The sequence below is a fragment of the Pipistrellus hanaki genome (assembly GCF_964339955.1).
Source record: "Pipistrellus hanaki genome assembly, chromosome: 1".
Lineage (NCBI taxonomy): Eukaryota > Metazoa > Chordata > Mammalia > Chiroptera > Vespertilionidae > Pipistrellus > Pipistrellus hanaki.
In genome coordinates this window covers 43,202,058-43,217,877 of record NC_140503.1, presented here as the reverse complement: position 1 = coordinate 43,217,877, position 15,820 = coordinate 43,202,058, and the positions used below count along the sequence as shown (strand labels likewise).

Sequence of the window (15,820 nt, the reverse complement as noted above, 5' to 3'; positions counted from 1 at the left end):
GTACAAGGAGTTAGAACCTAGGGGACGCCCTACCTCTGAGACCCTGCTCTTGCTAACCATGGGACCCCAAGGGGGAGTCCTGATCTGTGTCTGAGCCCCAGTGTTGTTGTGGTCTAAGCTGTGGGGGCAACCCCATATAATTTATAGCAAAACTTGCTTTTAAGAACCAAAAATGCTTTAGGCTCTATCGTCCAAAAGAAGAACTTGGACACTCAGACCCAGGATGAAGGGTACCGGGTCCTGCTGAACCAGGCTACAAACTGGTCAACTGGTCAGATACTGGTAAACCGTTCCTCAGCAAATGGTGCCTGGATGTCAGACACTGCCAGCCGCGGGCTCCCTGGAATCCCGAGTCCTCGTCACCGGAGAGGGAAACTCTGTTCTGCAGCTTTGGTCATTGTACTGAGGAGGCTGGCCCTGGCTGTGGGCGGAGTCCTTCACTTGAGGTGGGAAATTAAGGGGGCCCACCTTCTGGTGAACAACCCTAAGGCCCCCTCCCTGGACGCCCACAGCCTCTCCCTCTCCCCTCCTTAAGAGGCCACGCACGGGAGGAGCCCCTCCTGCGACTTTGCTTCTTGCAGGATGTCCCGTAGGTTTACACTAGATGCTGTTTAGAAAAACTGTGGCGTTTGTTGCCTGGGGCTTCTGTGAGATCAGGAGACAACGGGAGGACCAGACTCTGGCCCTCCAAACGCTGGGCCCACCCTGCCCTCCCGTCCACCAGGTGGCTCCAGGGCCTCGGCCTGTCCTTCCTGCAGGATGTCCTCGGGCCTCCACTTATCCCGGCCTCCTGGAGCTGTCCCCCCGGAGCTGTCCACCACGGGCCCCTCTGGCGTGGCTGGAGCTGGAGCAGGAAGGGGTGATACCACCATGGACACCGCAGTTTCCTCCTGCTTAAGGCTGACTCCAGGCGTCTGGGTTGTCCTTGGGGGGCTGTTTTCCTTCAATGGCAGGGAATGTCGTGGTTACCATGGAAACCAAGGCCCTCGGGATAGGAGCAGCATTCCTGCCCATCCCTCCAGCTCACACACTGAACTGGGTGTCCCGGACACGGCCTGGTGCTGGCACAGAGGCCAGCCGTCCACCAGAGGGCGCCGGCTATGGTTCCATCAGAGGGAAAGCCAGTGGCCAGAGGTCAGCCACCTCCCGCAGCCCTGCCGGGCTCGGAGCCTGGGCTCCTCAGAAGATCTTGAAGCCCTTCAGCAGGGTCAGGGTGGGTGCCTTGCGCTTGCTCTGGGCCCGGGAGGACTTCACGGTGACCAGCTTGGCCTGGGCCACGGTGGGCATCTCCTTGAGGCTGGCGGTGGAGAGCGTGTTGAAGGTGCAGCTGGCCAGCCCGTGCCGGGCGGTGAGCGGGGCCTGGTGGGGCAGCGCCCGCTCCTCGGAGATGCAGAGGGGCCGGGCCGCGGAGTTCTTCTCCAGCTCCCGCCGCGCCTCCCGCACTGCCTCGTGGAAGATGTGCTGCACGTGCTCAAAGTCCAGGCAGGCCGAGACCTCGAAAAACAGGCACCCAAACCTTCCCGCCAAGGCCGCGCCCTCGGCCTCGGTGACCTGCCTGGAGGGGAAGGAGGGCGAGGTGAGGTCAGGAGCAGGCGTCCACGGCAGGCAGGCCTGGGCCCACCCCAGGCTCCCGCCTCCTGGCTCGGCGACTAGGAAGCCGCGAGGTTTAGCTTTCTCATCAGTGAAATGGGACAATGACCTCTGCCTCTCAGGTTTCGGAGCCAGGGTTCATTTAGCCGGAACAGGGGGCTGGGAGCGGGCTAGCTACCCAGGGGAGTACCAGATAGCTAGAGTGACTGGGACAGAGAGGGTCAGGGCAGAGCACCTAATCCCGTCCCCACCCAGGGCTGGTGTCCTGTCTACAAGCTCGCTGCTTCCCGAGGATGAAGCAAGACGATTTGCGTTGAGTGCCTGGCACAGGACGTGGCAGAGCCAGCGTTCTATAAATGGTGGCTGATGTCACCAAAGCCAGGATTTAGGAGCGAGGTTGAGGGTAAGAGAGAAACTGGCCAAAGGCCCTACCTAGACCCCGCCTGTGGCTGGAGGAAGACAGCCATCCACATCCCTTCCCTCTGCTCCCCTGTGGGGCCCTTGGTCAGGACAGGAGCAGCCCTCAGCCCTCCCACGCGGGGTCAGCTCTACAAAGAGGCCGAGGTTTGGACTGACGGTGAGAGACCACAGCGTCTCCAGAGGCGTGGAGGGCCAGGGTCACTGGGGATGCCTGTGGTTGGCAGAGCTCTCAGGAATCGTGGGGAGTTCTGTCTGCCTGCCTAGGGGCCGGGCAGGAGGGAGAAGGGTGACAACATTCCTGTGGAGCGGGGGTGGGGTGGGGTGGGGGTGGGGGCAGCCCCTACTCCCAGCTTCATCCCACCTCCCAGGATGGTGAGATCGACGATTTGCCATTGGGAAGGCCCTGAACGCTGCTGGCCTGGCGGCCCTGGGAGCCCAGGTGAGCGGGGGCAGGCTGGTTCCTGGGCGGGTCGGATGTCCAGGAGAGGGAAGGGACTGGATGTCCCTGGCCAAGGCTCAATGGCTGAACCCTCAGGACCGCCTCCCATCACTGAGCCGCCCCACCCACCGCTCCTGAGGACAGTGGCGCAGCCCCCGCGATGCGAGGAGGCACCAGGGTGGGCGCTGGTGGGAACAGGTTTGGAGCCAGGGTTCATTTGGCCGGAGCAGGGGGCTGGGAGCGGGCTAGCTCCCCGGGGGAGTACCAGATAGCTAGAGTGACTGGGACAGAGAGGGTCAGGGCAGAGCACCTAATCCCATCCCCGCCCAGGGCTGGTGTTCTGTCTACAAGCTCGCTGCTTCCCGAGGTGCCCCTGGTGAAGGAATAGTTAGTATTATTCACTTTCATAGTAAACTTAAATCTGAAACTGTCATCGTGGGGCTTGAATAATGAGCGTTCAGGAAAAAGAACCCCGTGCGTCACGCGTGCATGCGTGTGAGTGGGTGATGCAGGCATGTAACAGCCTTTTCCTCATTGTGTTGGAGCCTGGTGAACATTTTATCGGTGATTTGAACCACATTTCGCTGCAGGACAGTCATGGGAGGCACTGATCAGTGCTCAGCTCCAAGTCAGCTTTACGATGCCCACCAGATCCTGACCGCCTAAGCTAGGGGCCTGATCGGAGAAGGAAATGGGGATTCGGGGACTTGTTCTCAGGGAACGAATGCTGCCTCACTTGAGCTACGTTCTTTGTTATTTGCTCCCAAACCATTTTTAGACAAGCTATTTGGCAAAGAATGGGATCAAAACAACGGTCTGTTTTTTTCCCCTCATTAGTTTATCTCAATCCAGTCTTGTAGGCTCTGGGGCTCTGTGGTTCGTTTTGGCTTGAAGCTCACACAGCTTCCTTCGTGCCCTGAGACGGAACGTCTGGGTCTGAGGGCTTGTCCCCCTTCATGAGGCTGCAGCCCCTTTCCCCCCTGCCCGTCTGACCTGCTTTACACAAAGGGTCCCCTCCTGCTACCACCAGTCAATGCACCGAGGGGCCTCAGGAATCAGGAGTGGCCGTCCGTGAGCGGGGAGGGGCCGGGGGCAGGCTGGTAGAAGGTGCCATACCGTGCAGGTGGACTGGCCACTTAGGACGGATGTCAGCACGAATGCCCATGAGACTACTTATCAAGTGCAGGCATCGTAGTTTCAGATGCTTCAGGGCAGACAGGCAACTTAAATGTGTGTGGAGAGAAGAAGAGAGGAGAGGAGAGGGGAGCCACAGGGAGTGGCGAGGCCTGTGGTCAGCTAGAAAGAGCATGCCCTGCCTCACAGCATTCCAGTCCCAGGCCTTCTCAAATACAGTGCCTCCGAGCAACAGATGGCTGCAGTATTCGACGGGAATCTGCTCTCTGGTCCAGTCGGTGACCTCTGATCCAAGTCCAGCCCTTGCTGAGAGAACTGCCCTCAGCAGAGCCAGCCGTGGAAGTGAGCCTGGGGGCTGGGCGTGGGTGAGGTGAGAGCCGGTTGCACCAGAGCAGACTCCTTACCCGATAAACCGGAGTCTCCTTCCTTAGAACTGGAACTGGGCACAGCGTGACCAGCCAGCTGCACCGAGTGAGAACAGAAGGTTATACAGACTCAGGCAAGAAAAGGGTGAGGCCGAGAGAGACCACAGAGCCCCGGGAGGGAGGAAGGCGTGGCCTCTCTTCTGACTCTCAGGGTCCAGCCGCCATGCTGCCCAGATGCCCCTCCCTTCCTGTCCATGGCTGCCTAGAAGACCACGCCCTCACAACACACCCCTTTCGCCCAAGTTCGAGATTCCTGCTCTTAGCAACCAAATATTCCCCGAAGACGGCTCCCGGACCTCACAGACGCGGGGCGAGAGGTGCGGGGCGCCGGCCGCGCTCACCTGTACTGGGCCATGTCCAGCTTGTTGCCCAGCAGCAGGGCCGGGGCGCTGCGCTGCGTCTCCTTGGCGTGCAGGGCCAGCAGCTCCAGGTAGCGGCCGCTGCCCTCGAAGCTCTGGCGGCTGTCCACGCTGTACACCACCAGGAAGGCGTGGGCCCAGTTCAGGTAGCGCTCGCAGTTCCTGGGGGTGTCCTGGGGCAGAGGAGGGAAGCCCCGGTCAGGGACGGAGGCCGTCAGGGCGAAGGCCTTCACCTGAGCTACCCCCTGCACCGCCCGCTCCCGGGGTCTCTGTACATTGTTTCCCGGCGGAGCCCTCGTCAAAGGGGCACTTGAGTGTGGGTTTGGCTCGGGGTGAAAGGAGACATTGTCTCGTGAGCCTCCCTCCCCCCACCCAGCCGGAGCCTCGGAGACCGTGGCCTCTGGGGCGCGGAGCCAGCACCCGGGCAGGGCCCCTAAAGAGACCTGGCTGTCTCTGGGCACCGCTGGCTTTGGGTCAGGTTCACGGTGCTCTTTTGGCTGCTGAGAACGAGTGACATCCGGCCTTGGCAGGCGGTGGTGAGAACACAGGGAGATGGGTGTGTGTGTGTGTGGGGGGGGGGAACTTGGGCCGAGGGAAGCCTCTGTGGAAACGTGTGTGTGCACCTGTCTCCACGTGTGCACGAGCATCAGGCCCCAGAGCACAGGATCTTGGGGCTGATGCCCTGGATCCTCAAGTCTCTCCAGGCCCCACCCCTTTCCTCCTCATCTGGCAAATGACGAGATTCGGGGCAGGAGAGGGTCACTCAGAAAACTGGAGCCGAAAGGGGATGTTCCCATCCGCGGCCCGCCCCCGCTGTGGGGCCAGGACCTCTCAGGAGGCCGCCCTCTCCTCTCCGCTGTTACCAGGTCTGCGGTGTCCATGACCCTCAGGTGCACCGGCTGCTGGTCCACAGTCTCCTCCGAGCTGTAGGTGTCCTCTGCAACACAGAGAGGCAGCTAGTTAAGGGCCGCTACGCTGATAGTGGACTGGGCCTGAGTCCCAGCTTCCCTCTGGGCAGCCCGGGGGCCGAATCCAGGGCCGGCTGAGCCGGGAGCACTGCCAAGGGAGCACTCCACAGGGAGAGACTGTCCACCTGTCAGGGCTCAGAGCAACAAAGGCCGCTCACAGAACAAGCCACGGGGGACGGGATTGTGCTCCGGGCCCACCAGCCACGCTGGCAGGATGGAGTGCGCGGCAGCAGAGGCCTCAGGAACTGCACTGCCAGCTTCTACCTCCCGAATTCCAAGCTTCTCCACCCTCTTCCCCTTTAACCTCAGAGGCTGGCCCACAGGCACCCCGCAAGGACAGTCCTCCTGTCCCCACGGGGAGAACTCTGCTTAGAAGTCCCAAGAAGGTTTTTCTTTACTTTTTTTTTTTTTAAATGTTTTTATTTATTTATCGATAGATGTTTCTCTCTATCGATTGGCTGCCTCCCACACGCCCCCTACTGGGGATCAAGCCTGCAGCCCGGGCACATGCCCTGACCAGGAATTGAACCATGACCTCCTGGTTCATGAGTCGACACGCAACCAGCTGGGCCCAAGAAAATTTTACAAATAGTTCTTGTCAAAGTAATAGAGGAATCTGGTAGTGGAAAGTTTTAGGTTGGAGATGTGGAATCAAACCCCACTGCGGCTACTTTTTAGCGATGGGACTTGGTCAAGTCATTTCAGCTCTTTGAAAAGAACTGTTTCCTCATTTTAATTTATTATTATTATTATTTGTTGTTGTTGTTGTTGTTAATCCTCACTCAAGGACATTTTTCCATCGATTTTCCAGTGAGAGGGAGAGACAGAGAGAGCACTGATGTGAGAGAAACACATCAATTGGTTGCCTCCCGCAGGAGCCTGACCACACCCGGCCAGGGAAGAGCCTGTGACTGAGGTACATGCGCTTGACAGGAACCAAACCCAGGACCCTTCAGTCCGCAGGCTTTCTATCCACGGAGCCAAACTGGCAAGGGCTGTTTCCTCATTTTGAAATGAGGATAAGACTGATAACATTCGTTAACCGTTCCAAGCTTTTTCTTTGTGCTAAATGCTGCCCCGCACTATCTCACAGGGCTGTGTGAGCACTGGATGGGCCGCAGGTTCGGGGCGCTGGCCCTCCACAAATCACTGGTAAAGGACAGTAGGGACCATAGTGCTCCAAAGTTTACAGGGCAGGTTCACATTTTTTTTTCTTTAAAAAATGTTTTTTTTATTGATTTCAGAGAGGAAGAGGAAGAGAGAGAAACATTAATGAAAAAGAAAGAGAATCATTGATTGGCTGCCTCCTGCATGCCCCCTATTGGTGATCGAGCCCAAAACCTGGGCATGTGCTCTGATGGAGAATCGAACCATGGCCTCTGGTTCATGGTTGACGCTCAACCACTGAAGCACACCAGCAGGGCTTACTTTTTGTTTTGAAATAATTCTAGAATCATGTAGAAGTTACACAACAGTACAGAGAGTTCCTGTGTACCATTCCCCCAGCTGGGCCTAGTGAAGTTTCTGTGTAAACATGTGTGTGTACCTGTCTCCACGTGTACACAAGTACCAAACCTCGTCCTCCCCTTGTTCATACCCAACGTAACCATCCCCCCATTGTTCACACCTTCCATAACCATAGTACAGTGATCCAAACCAGGAGCCTGACGTTGGTAGCACACTACAAACTGAACTACCAATCCTATTTGGACTTCATAAGTTTTTAATTTTTCAGTTCTCATCACCTTACACCTGAGAAAGCAGCAGGAGTCCGAGCGTGCAAAGAGGACCTCGCTGCCATATTGGCCATCCCTCTCCCCTCCCCCAACCTTACCCCCTGTCACTGGCCCTCGTGTGTGCGTGCACCGGGCCCTTACCTTTCCCTTGGGTCCCCCCCAGAACCCCAAGTGACCCCCAAGAAGACCCCCTCTGGGCTGAACTGGGGCCCTCTCTGTCTTCCAGGTGGCAGCCGCTGTGAGAAGAGAAACCCCTGAACCCTGGCTGAGTCAAATACTCCTCTCTGAGGGCCACTGGCAGCCAAGCCAGGCCTGGACACACGCCAGGCTCACTAGCAGCCAGCAGGAATCATAGACAGCTCCCGTCCCCAGCCTGCTTTGGGGACTTGGATAAATGCCGCTCTTATTCAAAGACAAAAAAAAAAAAAAAAAAAAAAAAAAAAGCCAACACAAAAAAACCAAACCACATCTAATGGAAAATATGTCCCAAATGTTTAACTATATTTGGTGCAACAAGAGCTGCCCCTGGATGTCTCCATCTCGTTCAGATTTTCCTGCCTAAGTTGCCTGATTGCACCCCTTTTAGGTACTTCACAGCCCCTGTTCCCAAACGGGCACCGGGTCCTGCCCGGTCCAAGGAAAAATGTTAGCGCCCCCTGGGCCTGCCCTCCTTAGTCCGTATAGCACATCGGCCCTCCCTCGAGGTTGCTGTCAGCTCCACCACAGAGAGATGGCAGGGAGGTGAGGCCCGGAGAAGAAGGACGAGTCCATCGCCCCCAGCACCCATCTATACAGGAATCAGAACTCACACGTCTTCTGGGTGGGGCTGCCCCCCATGGGCACCCCTCACTCCCTTTGCTCAGGGGAGAATTTCCAGCTCTAGCTGGGCAGGGCACAGGGAGAGCGGAAGCTCCAGCCCAGCGGAGGATGAGGAGCATGCACGGGTGAGCTGGAAGAAGCTCCGAGGTCTTCTTACCCACTTTCTCCCGCACTGGGGGGCGGGCTCCTTTCCAAGTCACAGGGATGTCCTGTCCTCCAGTTACCTAGTTTCTGTCCTACAGGCAGTCTGGTATCTTTAAATACAAGGACCTCACAGCTTCTGGTTCTAAATAACGCTCTGTGGACTTTAATGCTGAGAGAAGAATCTTTTCCCAAAGCATTTTTCTCTCATTTACAGTAATCATTTTCTTTTTTCTTTAAAAAAAAAAAAATACATTTTATTGTTTTTTTTTACAGAGAGGAAGAGAGAGAGAGAGCCAGAAACAATGATGAGAGAGAAACATCGACCAGCTGCCTGCCGCACCCTCCCCCCCACCGGGGATGTGTCCACAACCAAGGTACATGCCCTTAACCAGAACTGAACCTGGGACCTTTCAGTCCACAGACCAATGCTCTATTCACTGAGCCAAACAGGTTTCGGCCATTTTCTTAGCGGCACCAAAGGAGGTCAGGGGAGTGTGTACAGGATGAAGCCTCAGCAATGGTGATTGTGTGCTTGCTGGAGCAGAATGAGGGCAAGACAGAAGCCATCACTCTGCCCTGGGTGAGCCGATGAGATGGCCCCAGGCCTCTGCGAAAGGATGTTCTCCTGGAGCCCCCGCCCCCGCCCCCGCCCCCGCCCCCACCTGCAGCACTCAGCTCAGGCAAAGCCCTTTCACAGGCCCTGAGTCCCTCAGCTCCTACGGGCTCTACCAGTCCCAATGCCTAACGAGGCACAGCTTTTACACAGACAGGACAGTCTACTGGTCACATCTTTCCCGCTGGGGAAACCAAGGCTCAGAGAACCCTGTACTATGCAGACCTCTCTCTGCCTCCAGGCCCTCTACAGCGCCAGGCTGTCCTAAGTGAAGAGCAACTGGTTTGGGGTCTCCTCTTCCTTTGTACCTGAGGTTCTCCATGGTCTTAGACAAATCGCTGCCTCGGTTTCTTTATCGGTAAAATGGGGATAATAATGGACACTGTTCTTTAAAGGACAATCCTAAAATCAAAGTTCAAGTTCATGTCTACAAGCACCTGCGTTGTACCTAGTACTGTGTTCCCTGCTGGAAACGGGGACAAATGCAGGTTCCCACCCTCCAGAGGCTCCATTGGAGCCCAAGCTCCTGGGAGATCTTTGAAAAGGGCGAAGAGTGATTCTCCATTTCCTGCCCTTGGAGGCTCAGACCTCTTCCTTAGAAGGAAAGGCTGTGGGGTCCCGGGATCCCCACTGTTACCGGAACCAGCCATGGGAGAGTGGCCGAAATGTTTAGACGGTGAAACAGAACCTCCAGGAGTGGCACTGGCCTCCCGGAATGGCTGAGGGAAGAGCATCTGGTCAGCTCTCCAGCTCATAGGCGCTCAGGGGGGGATGACTAAGCATTTCAGGGCTGCTGCCCCCTACACAGTCTGACCATGCATTCCACTCCCAGGTCAGAAATTACTCAGTCAGGAAGCTCAAAACACCACTATACTAGGCTCCTAGGTGGACCCTGCACAAAGCAGGCGGTTACCCGATAACATAGTTGAAAAGAGTCTAAGATCTCTTAACCCAAGTGGTTCCTTACCCTAGTTGGCATCATATTCACTGATAAACCTCCTGGTTAGAAGTCTGCTATTCAAGGAAATCATTCTAAGAACTGTTGGCCTAAATAGCCCTGAGGTCCTTTCTCGCTCTGACCCTGGGATTCAACATTCCAGCCTGAGCTGAGGGGCTGGTGGGCACCGATGGCTCAGCAGTTCCGTCCTTCAGGTGTCACGGGCATTCCATCGGGGCCTGCTGCAGGAAGTGCTGTGTGGTGCAGCTTTCCAACCTGCGCTCCAAAGCCCTGGGTTTCCTCAGGGGGCCTGGAGGTACCACACAGGCTTTATTCAATTATTATGAATGAGGACAACATCCAAGACTGCAGCCTTCATTTTCAAAAGGCAAAGAGATCCAGGCAACTCGTTTTTCTTAGGGCACAGTTTACAATAACAAATGTTATAAATAGGTTACATTTATACTAATAAAATTCTGCTTGTGTTTGTTTTAGATATCGGGGTTCCATGTAAGAGGTCATTTGAGGTCAAGGTCCTGCTGCTAAAAGTAATCTTCAGAAACACCGATCTGATTAATTTGAGGGAATCTCAGCCGTCATAGATAGGAAGCCATTGGAGGAGGGAGGAGAAGGGAAAAGTGAATATGCATTGAATGTCTACTGTAGGTCAAGTACTAGGCTAGCTCTTTTATATGTTACCTCTTTTGTTGTCACAGTAATTCTCTGAAATAAGTGGTTTTTATGCCCATTTTACAAATAAGGAAACTGAAGCTCAGAGAGGTTAGGTAACTGCCTTAAGGTTGCACAGCCAATATGTGGCAGAGTCAGGATTCAAACTCAGTTCTGACTGACACCAGAGCATCCCTTTTTTCTAATATACCATGATATGTCCATAAAACAAGACTAGTTATTTGCATGGTTCAAAAGCTGGCTCAGAAGCCAATTGCACTGGAAAAGTTCTCAAATGTCTCATCCAGCTTTTCTGGAAAAGTGCATTGAGTGACCATCTTGAAGAACAACACTAAATGGATGTGGATGTTCTGCTGTTTTATTTATTTATTTTTTAAAGTATCATCTGTGCCTCATTTTTTAGGGTAAATCGCACAGCTCTCTGAATTTGGCCAACCCCCAAGATGTCTGGGATGGGCTGTGGAGGGCGTATTCCTAGCACTTAACACATTCTCCTGGCGTGGCTGACTCATCCTGGGGGCTCCCCCCTTTGCCTCCAGATCTTTGTCCTGGTCGCACCTGGGCCCCCCAGGGCAGGTGTCATGGGAGAGGGCGGGTCCAAGCAGGGCTCTGCAGGAGGGATGGGAAGGAGTTCCTTACCCAAGTTGGGGTCATATTCACTGATAAACCTTCTGGTCAGAAACTTCACGGTCAGGGCTGCAAGAAGCAGAAAGGAATTGGCTCACAATCAATGATTCCTTCTCATTGATGTTTCTCTCTCTCCCTTCCTCTCTGAAGTCAGTAAAAAATATTTTTTAAAAAGAATGGAAGGAAGGAAGGAAGGAAGGAAGGAAGGAAGGAAGGAAGGAAGAGAGGGAGGGAGGGAAGGAGGGAGGAATGAAGGAAGGAAAGAAGGAAGGAAGGAAAGAAGGAAGAAAGGAAGGAAGGAAAGAAGGAAGGAAGGGAGGGAGGGAGGGAGGGAGGGAGGAAGGAAGGAAGGGAGGAAGAGAGGGAAAGAAAGAAGTTGGCTCAGTCTCCCCGTTGTGTCTGGCTGCGGGCCCTGGAGGCTGCCCCTCTCCTTTTAGGAAGGTCTTATCTAGCCTCCGTGACCCCTGGCTGACACCAAGCCCGAGTCTCTGGGGGAATGCGGCTGGAAGCAGAGGAGCTGGTTTGAGAGGCTCAGAAGAGACCAGAACTATGGGGAACTGTGTCCCTGGGATTTTTTACTTTGGTGGCAAGAAAAGCAATAAGAGACAAGTCTAAGGGGTGTCTGTGAAGATGCAAACTAAGCAGTCAATGGGAGAGAGACATCTCCCACCCCGGACAAGGCCCAGAGAGTCCGAAGCTGGCGGCATTCATTCCAATTTTGGCTACAAGCCAAAGAGAGAGTAAGGGCCAAGTTGATCAGTGGGTGATCCCTGGGGGCAGTGTGACCCCTCGAGGGCCTGGGACTTCCAGGCGAGGCCAGGCAAGATCTGTGTCCTAAGTAAACACACGTTAGTCCTCAGCCATTCACATCTCCAGTCTTGGCTCTGGGGCCTCCGGACTCCGTCACAGTGCCTCTAGGAATGAAGTTATCCCCAGGTGCAATGCATTAACAGAGTTCTGATTTTGTTCAGAATTTAACCACAGAAAGCCAAGGGCCAGCCAACTATTATACTGTACTCTTAAAAAGTAATGAGATATTTTAAAGGAAATCCTGAAAATTCTTTCCCAGGATTCCTATCAGTGTCAGTTTGCCAAGCAATACCCAGGGAATACATATTTTTTAAAATTTAAACTCTTTCATTAACATAGCCACTGGCTAAACTGTACCAGGGACACAGCTCCGGATAACAATTTTATTTTCAAAGGGGAGAAACTTTTCTGTTGGAAACCGTGATTCAGAATCATCCCTCTCTGAGCCAGAGGGCTGGCTTTAAAGGTAGAGAGGAAGCCCCCAGTGAGTCCTAAAAGACACCCTGGGGAAGGAGCCCAGCGTAACAGAGCTGTGCTGACCACTCCCCAATGGCCGTCCCTGGGAAGCAGCCCGCCAGGAGCCTCTGGCTTCCCACCTGCAGCTGCCGTGGACTGTAAGTGGCCGGGGCGGGCTGGACCCTTTTGCTGGGTCTCTGTCTGTGGTGACTTCTCCGCTCCCACCACCCTGAGCCCCAGGTGGGTGAGAGCTGCCAGGAATGATGGAGACGGAGTCCAGTGTTGATTGTCATGATTTCAATGGAAACCAAGATCTTGGTTTGTCAAGGATGGTCCTAGCACTGGGACCACAGTCCAGTTTGTTCCCAGAAAGTCAAGAGAGGGATCTGGCTTGAAACAAGTACGTTGGATACGAATGCACACGTTACCCCCAAATCCCAGGGGACGAGGAAGGCAGTGGGGAGCATGGCCTGGGAGGTCCCACTAGACCAGTGTTTCCCAAACTTCTCTCATGATGAGAATCACCTGGTGGAGTTGTTAAAACACAGATTCCTGAATCCCAACTAAGAAGTGCTAAACTAGAATTTTTGAGAACATATAGGTAAAATTGCATACCTAACTTAGTGCTCTGTATATAAAATCTGTCTTAGAGCACTAGTTAAGTATACAATTTTACCTATATGTTCCCAAAAATTCTAGTTTAGCACTTCTTAGTTGGGATTCAGGAATCTGTGTTTTAACAACTCCACCAGGTGATTCTCATCATGAGAGAAGTTTGGGAAACACTGCACTAGACAGTGACTTCTACCCACTGCCTTCACGGGCCAGTGGCTCCTGCAGCTCCAGCCTAAACCAGGGCGTAGCAATCCTGAGCTCACAGGGGCCTGGGGCTGGGGATAGTGCCTAAGAGGTCCTTGGGTGCCATCCACCAAAGCTGACTGCTGGCCCCAGGGAGAGGTGATGGGGGTCAGGGAGCCAGGAGGGCGAGACCCGTAGAGGTCTGGGGGACACAGAGATGGACAGAAGGGAGAGAATGCTGGGGTACAGACATGGAGCACAGAAACACACAGGGAGACACAGAGGGAGAGCCAGGCAAGGAAGAGAAGACAGAGGAGAGATGGAGGAAAGACGAGAGCAAAGCAGAGACAGTGCCAACCAACCGAGCCATAGGGGATGCAGACAGAGAAACCGAAGCAAAGGAGAAAACCAGTGTCTTGGCCAGCTCCCTGGGTGCACGCAGGAAGCCCCCACAGCCGGTGGAAGACTCTACCCTGACGTCCCTTCCTCTGCTCCCGGCCCCCACCTGCGCCCTCCCCTCCCCGGCCCCCGCCCGCTCACCGGACTTGCCCACGCCGCGGCGCCCCAGGATGGCCAGGTTGACCTCGAGGGGCGCGCTGTGCTGCCCGCTGCCCGCGCGCGGCTTCCCGAACACGGAGGACATGGCCACGCCGCGGAGAGGGGCCCGGGTCCTCGGCCCCCAGGCCCCGAGCAGCGTGCCGGCCCGTCGGGGCCGCGGGGGCGCTCGCAGGCTCCCTGGGCTCTCGCCGCTCGGCCCCGTCGAAGTCCGCGCGGGCCGGTCCCCGCAGCTCGGCCCGAGGGGGCGGGAGGAGGGGCCGCGGCGCCCGGCGGGCGGGGCTGCCCGAGCGCCGCCAAAGTCCTTGTAAGGGCTGCGGAGCACCCCGCGGGCGCGCTCACCCCGCAGACCACGCGGGGGAGGAGGGTTTGCAACCGCCCGTGCACCCCGCCGTGCACCCCGCCGTGCTCGGCCTCGAGGGAGGGCCAGGGGCTGCTGTCACTGCTCCGAGCGCTCCCCTGCTCCCCCACCCCAGCCCCGGGCCGGGGAAGGCAAGGACCAGAGAGAGCCAGGCCCTGGGTAGGGAGAGAGAGAGGAAGTCTGTTTCCAGCCCAGTTTGAACCTCCGCTCAATCTCTCCTTCCAGCAAGCAAGTCCCTCCCTCCCTTTGTTCCACCCAGCTTCCCCTGCCCCCTCCTCCGGGAAGTCTGCTGGGTTCAACTCCAAGCCTTGCCCTTCTTCTAGGTCACAGCCTTGGCACACAGCTTCCAGGGCCGCACTCCCCTGCCCTTGTGGAGACTCCCAGGCGTCTCTGCAGCACCCAGGCAGGAGCCGGGCTCCTGGGAGGGGGAGGGGGAGACCTCCTGACCAACGGTCCATGGCCAATGTGGGCTCCGCTTCAAGAATGAAACCCATTCTGCATTGCAGATTGCTACCGGATCAGAGCTAATAAGTTGCATCTGTTAGTAGCCTAGAGTGTAAATGGGCATTTTATTTGTCCTAAAACCTGGCACACCTCTTGCTGTGGTGGCTCAGTGGTTGAGTGTAGACCTAAGAATTATTCTTGGTCAGGGCACCTGCCAGGGTTACAGGCACGATCTCCAGAAGGGGGCGTGCAGAAGGCAGCTAATCAAGGATGCTCATCGTCGATGTTTCTCCCTCTCTCCCTCTCTGAAATCTAAAAATATATTTTAAAATAATAATAATTCTGTGGTTGGTGGAGCCTGGTGGGGGTCACCTGTCATTCCCCTTGGGATTCAGGGTAAATCTGTTCATGTGAGACACAGGGCAAAGAGCCCACATGACATGGGGGACCCAGACACTTAGGATCTATGCCAGCTCCTTCACTGGGTGACCTTAGGCAAGTGACCTTTCTTTGGGCCTTTTATCCCTATCTATAATACTAAAAGTGGGGAAATAAATCCAAAATTCCACGATGTGATTTAGGCCTAATTGAGAGTGATGGAATCAGCCCTGGGCTCCATGCCTGAGCACTTTCTAAAATTCTGTCGGGACTCTTTGGAATACACTGCAGGCTAGAGTGGGGAAGGGGATGAGAGTCTCAGAGACCTCTCACTGCAGCGTTTCTCACCCGAATTCCATCCTCCCCCAATCCCCCCCCCAAACACACACACCCAGCTCATCTACCCACCATGCACAAGAGAAACCATACACCCAGGTCAGCAGGCAAGAGGGGAGTGGGGTATTAGAGCCTAATGTTAAACTCCTCAACCAAGAAGGAAAATTATTTCCCAGGACAGGACATAAATACTGACTCAGCTCAACTGCGTTTCTGGGAGCTGTGGTAAACCAGCTGTGTTATTAAGGCTCTAAGGTGTTGGGAGAAATTTGTTTAGATTACACCCTCGGGCCAGAATTCCTCACAGAGCTAACGGCCAAGGGTGTTCCTGAGTTTTTGGAGGAGAAAAACTGGGAGCCAAGTCCCAGGCACATCCCCGGACTGTGAGGATAGGCTGGTTCTGAATGGGGGCTGTGGGAAGAGAACCAGTCTCACTGGAGGGCGCCCCGGGAGAGGGCAAGCTGTGGACACCTACAGACCCAACAAGGGGTACATTTGGGTTTCGCTACTTCCCTGCTGGTGTGAGGCAGGAGCTGTTATTTTCCTTCTCTTTAAAACTCGGATCCAAAGGAGATGGGATCTGCAAGGAGGCATGCACTAGCTCAGTGTGAGGGTGAGCTCTAACCATCTGAAGCCCCCCAACATGGAAGACAACCAAGCAGTGAGTAACTCAAGGAGGCATTGTAGAGGAGACTCCATCATGACTCGAAGGATCAGATGAGATGATCCTTAATTCCCTTCCAGTTCAGAGATTTGAACCGGTAGCCAGCTCGTTAGTCAG

General features: G+C 55.2%; 1 protein-coding gene across 2 annotated transcripts; it reads right to left on the bottom strand.

Moving 5' to 3' along the window:
* Positions 1-595: 595 nt before the first annotated feature.
* On the bottom strand, positions 596-14,008 carry RASL12 (RAS like family 12). 2 transcript variants are annotated; one of them, XM_084888190.1, is made up of 5 exons: positions 13,506-13,995; positions 10,914-10,970; positions 5,231-5,304; positions 4,350-4,540; positions 596-1,555 (listed from the first exon to the last, which is right to left on the bottom strand). In XM_084888190.1, exons 1-5 carry the CDS (start codon positions 13,606-13,608, stop codon positions 1,180-1,182), a joined length of 801 nt encoding a protein of 266 aa, XP_084744316.1. In that variant the 5' UTR covers positions 13,609-13,995; the 3' UTR covers positions 596-1,179. The 2 variants fall into 2 exon arrangements, with proteins under 2 accessions (XP_084744316.1, XP_084744317.1); XM_084888191.1 differs by lacking the exon at positions 596-1,555 and adding an exon at positions 3,278-4,045 and having other exon boundaries at positions 13,506-14,008.
* Positions 14,009-15,820: the final 1,812 nt, after the last annotated feature.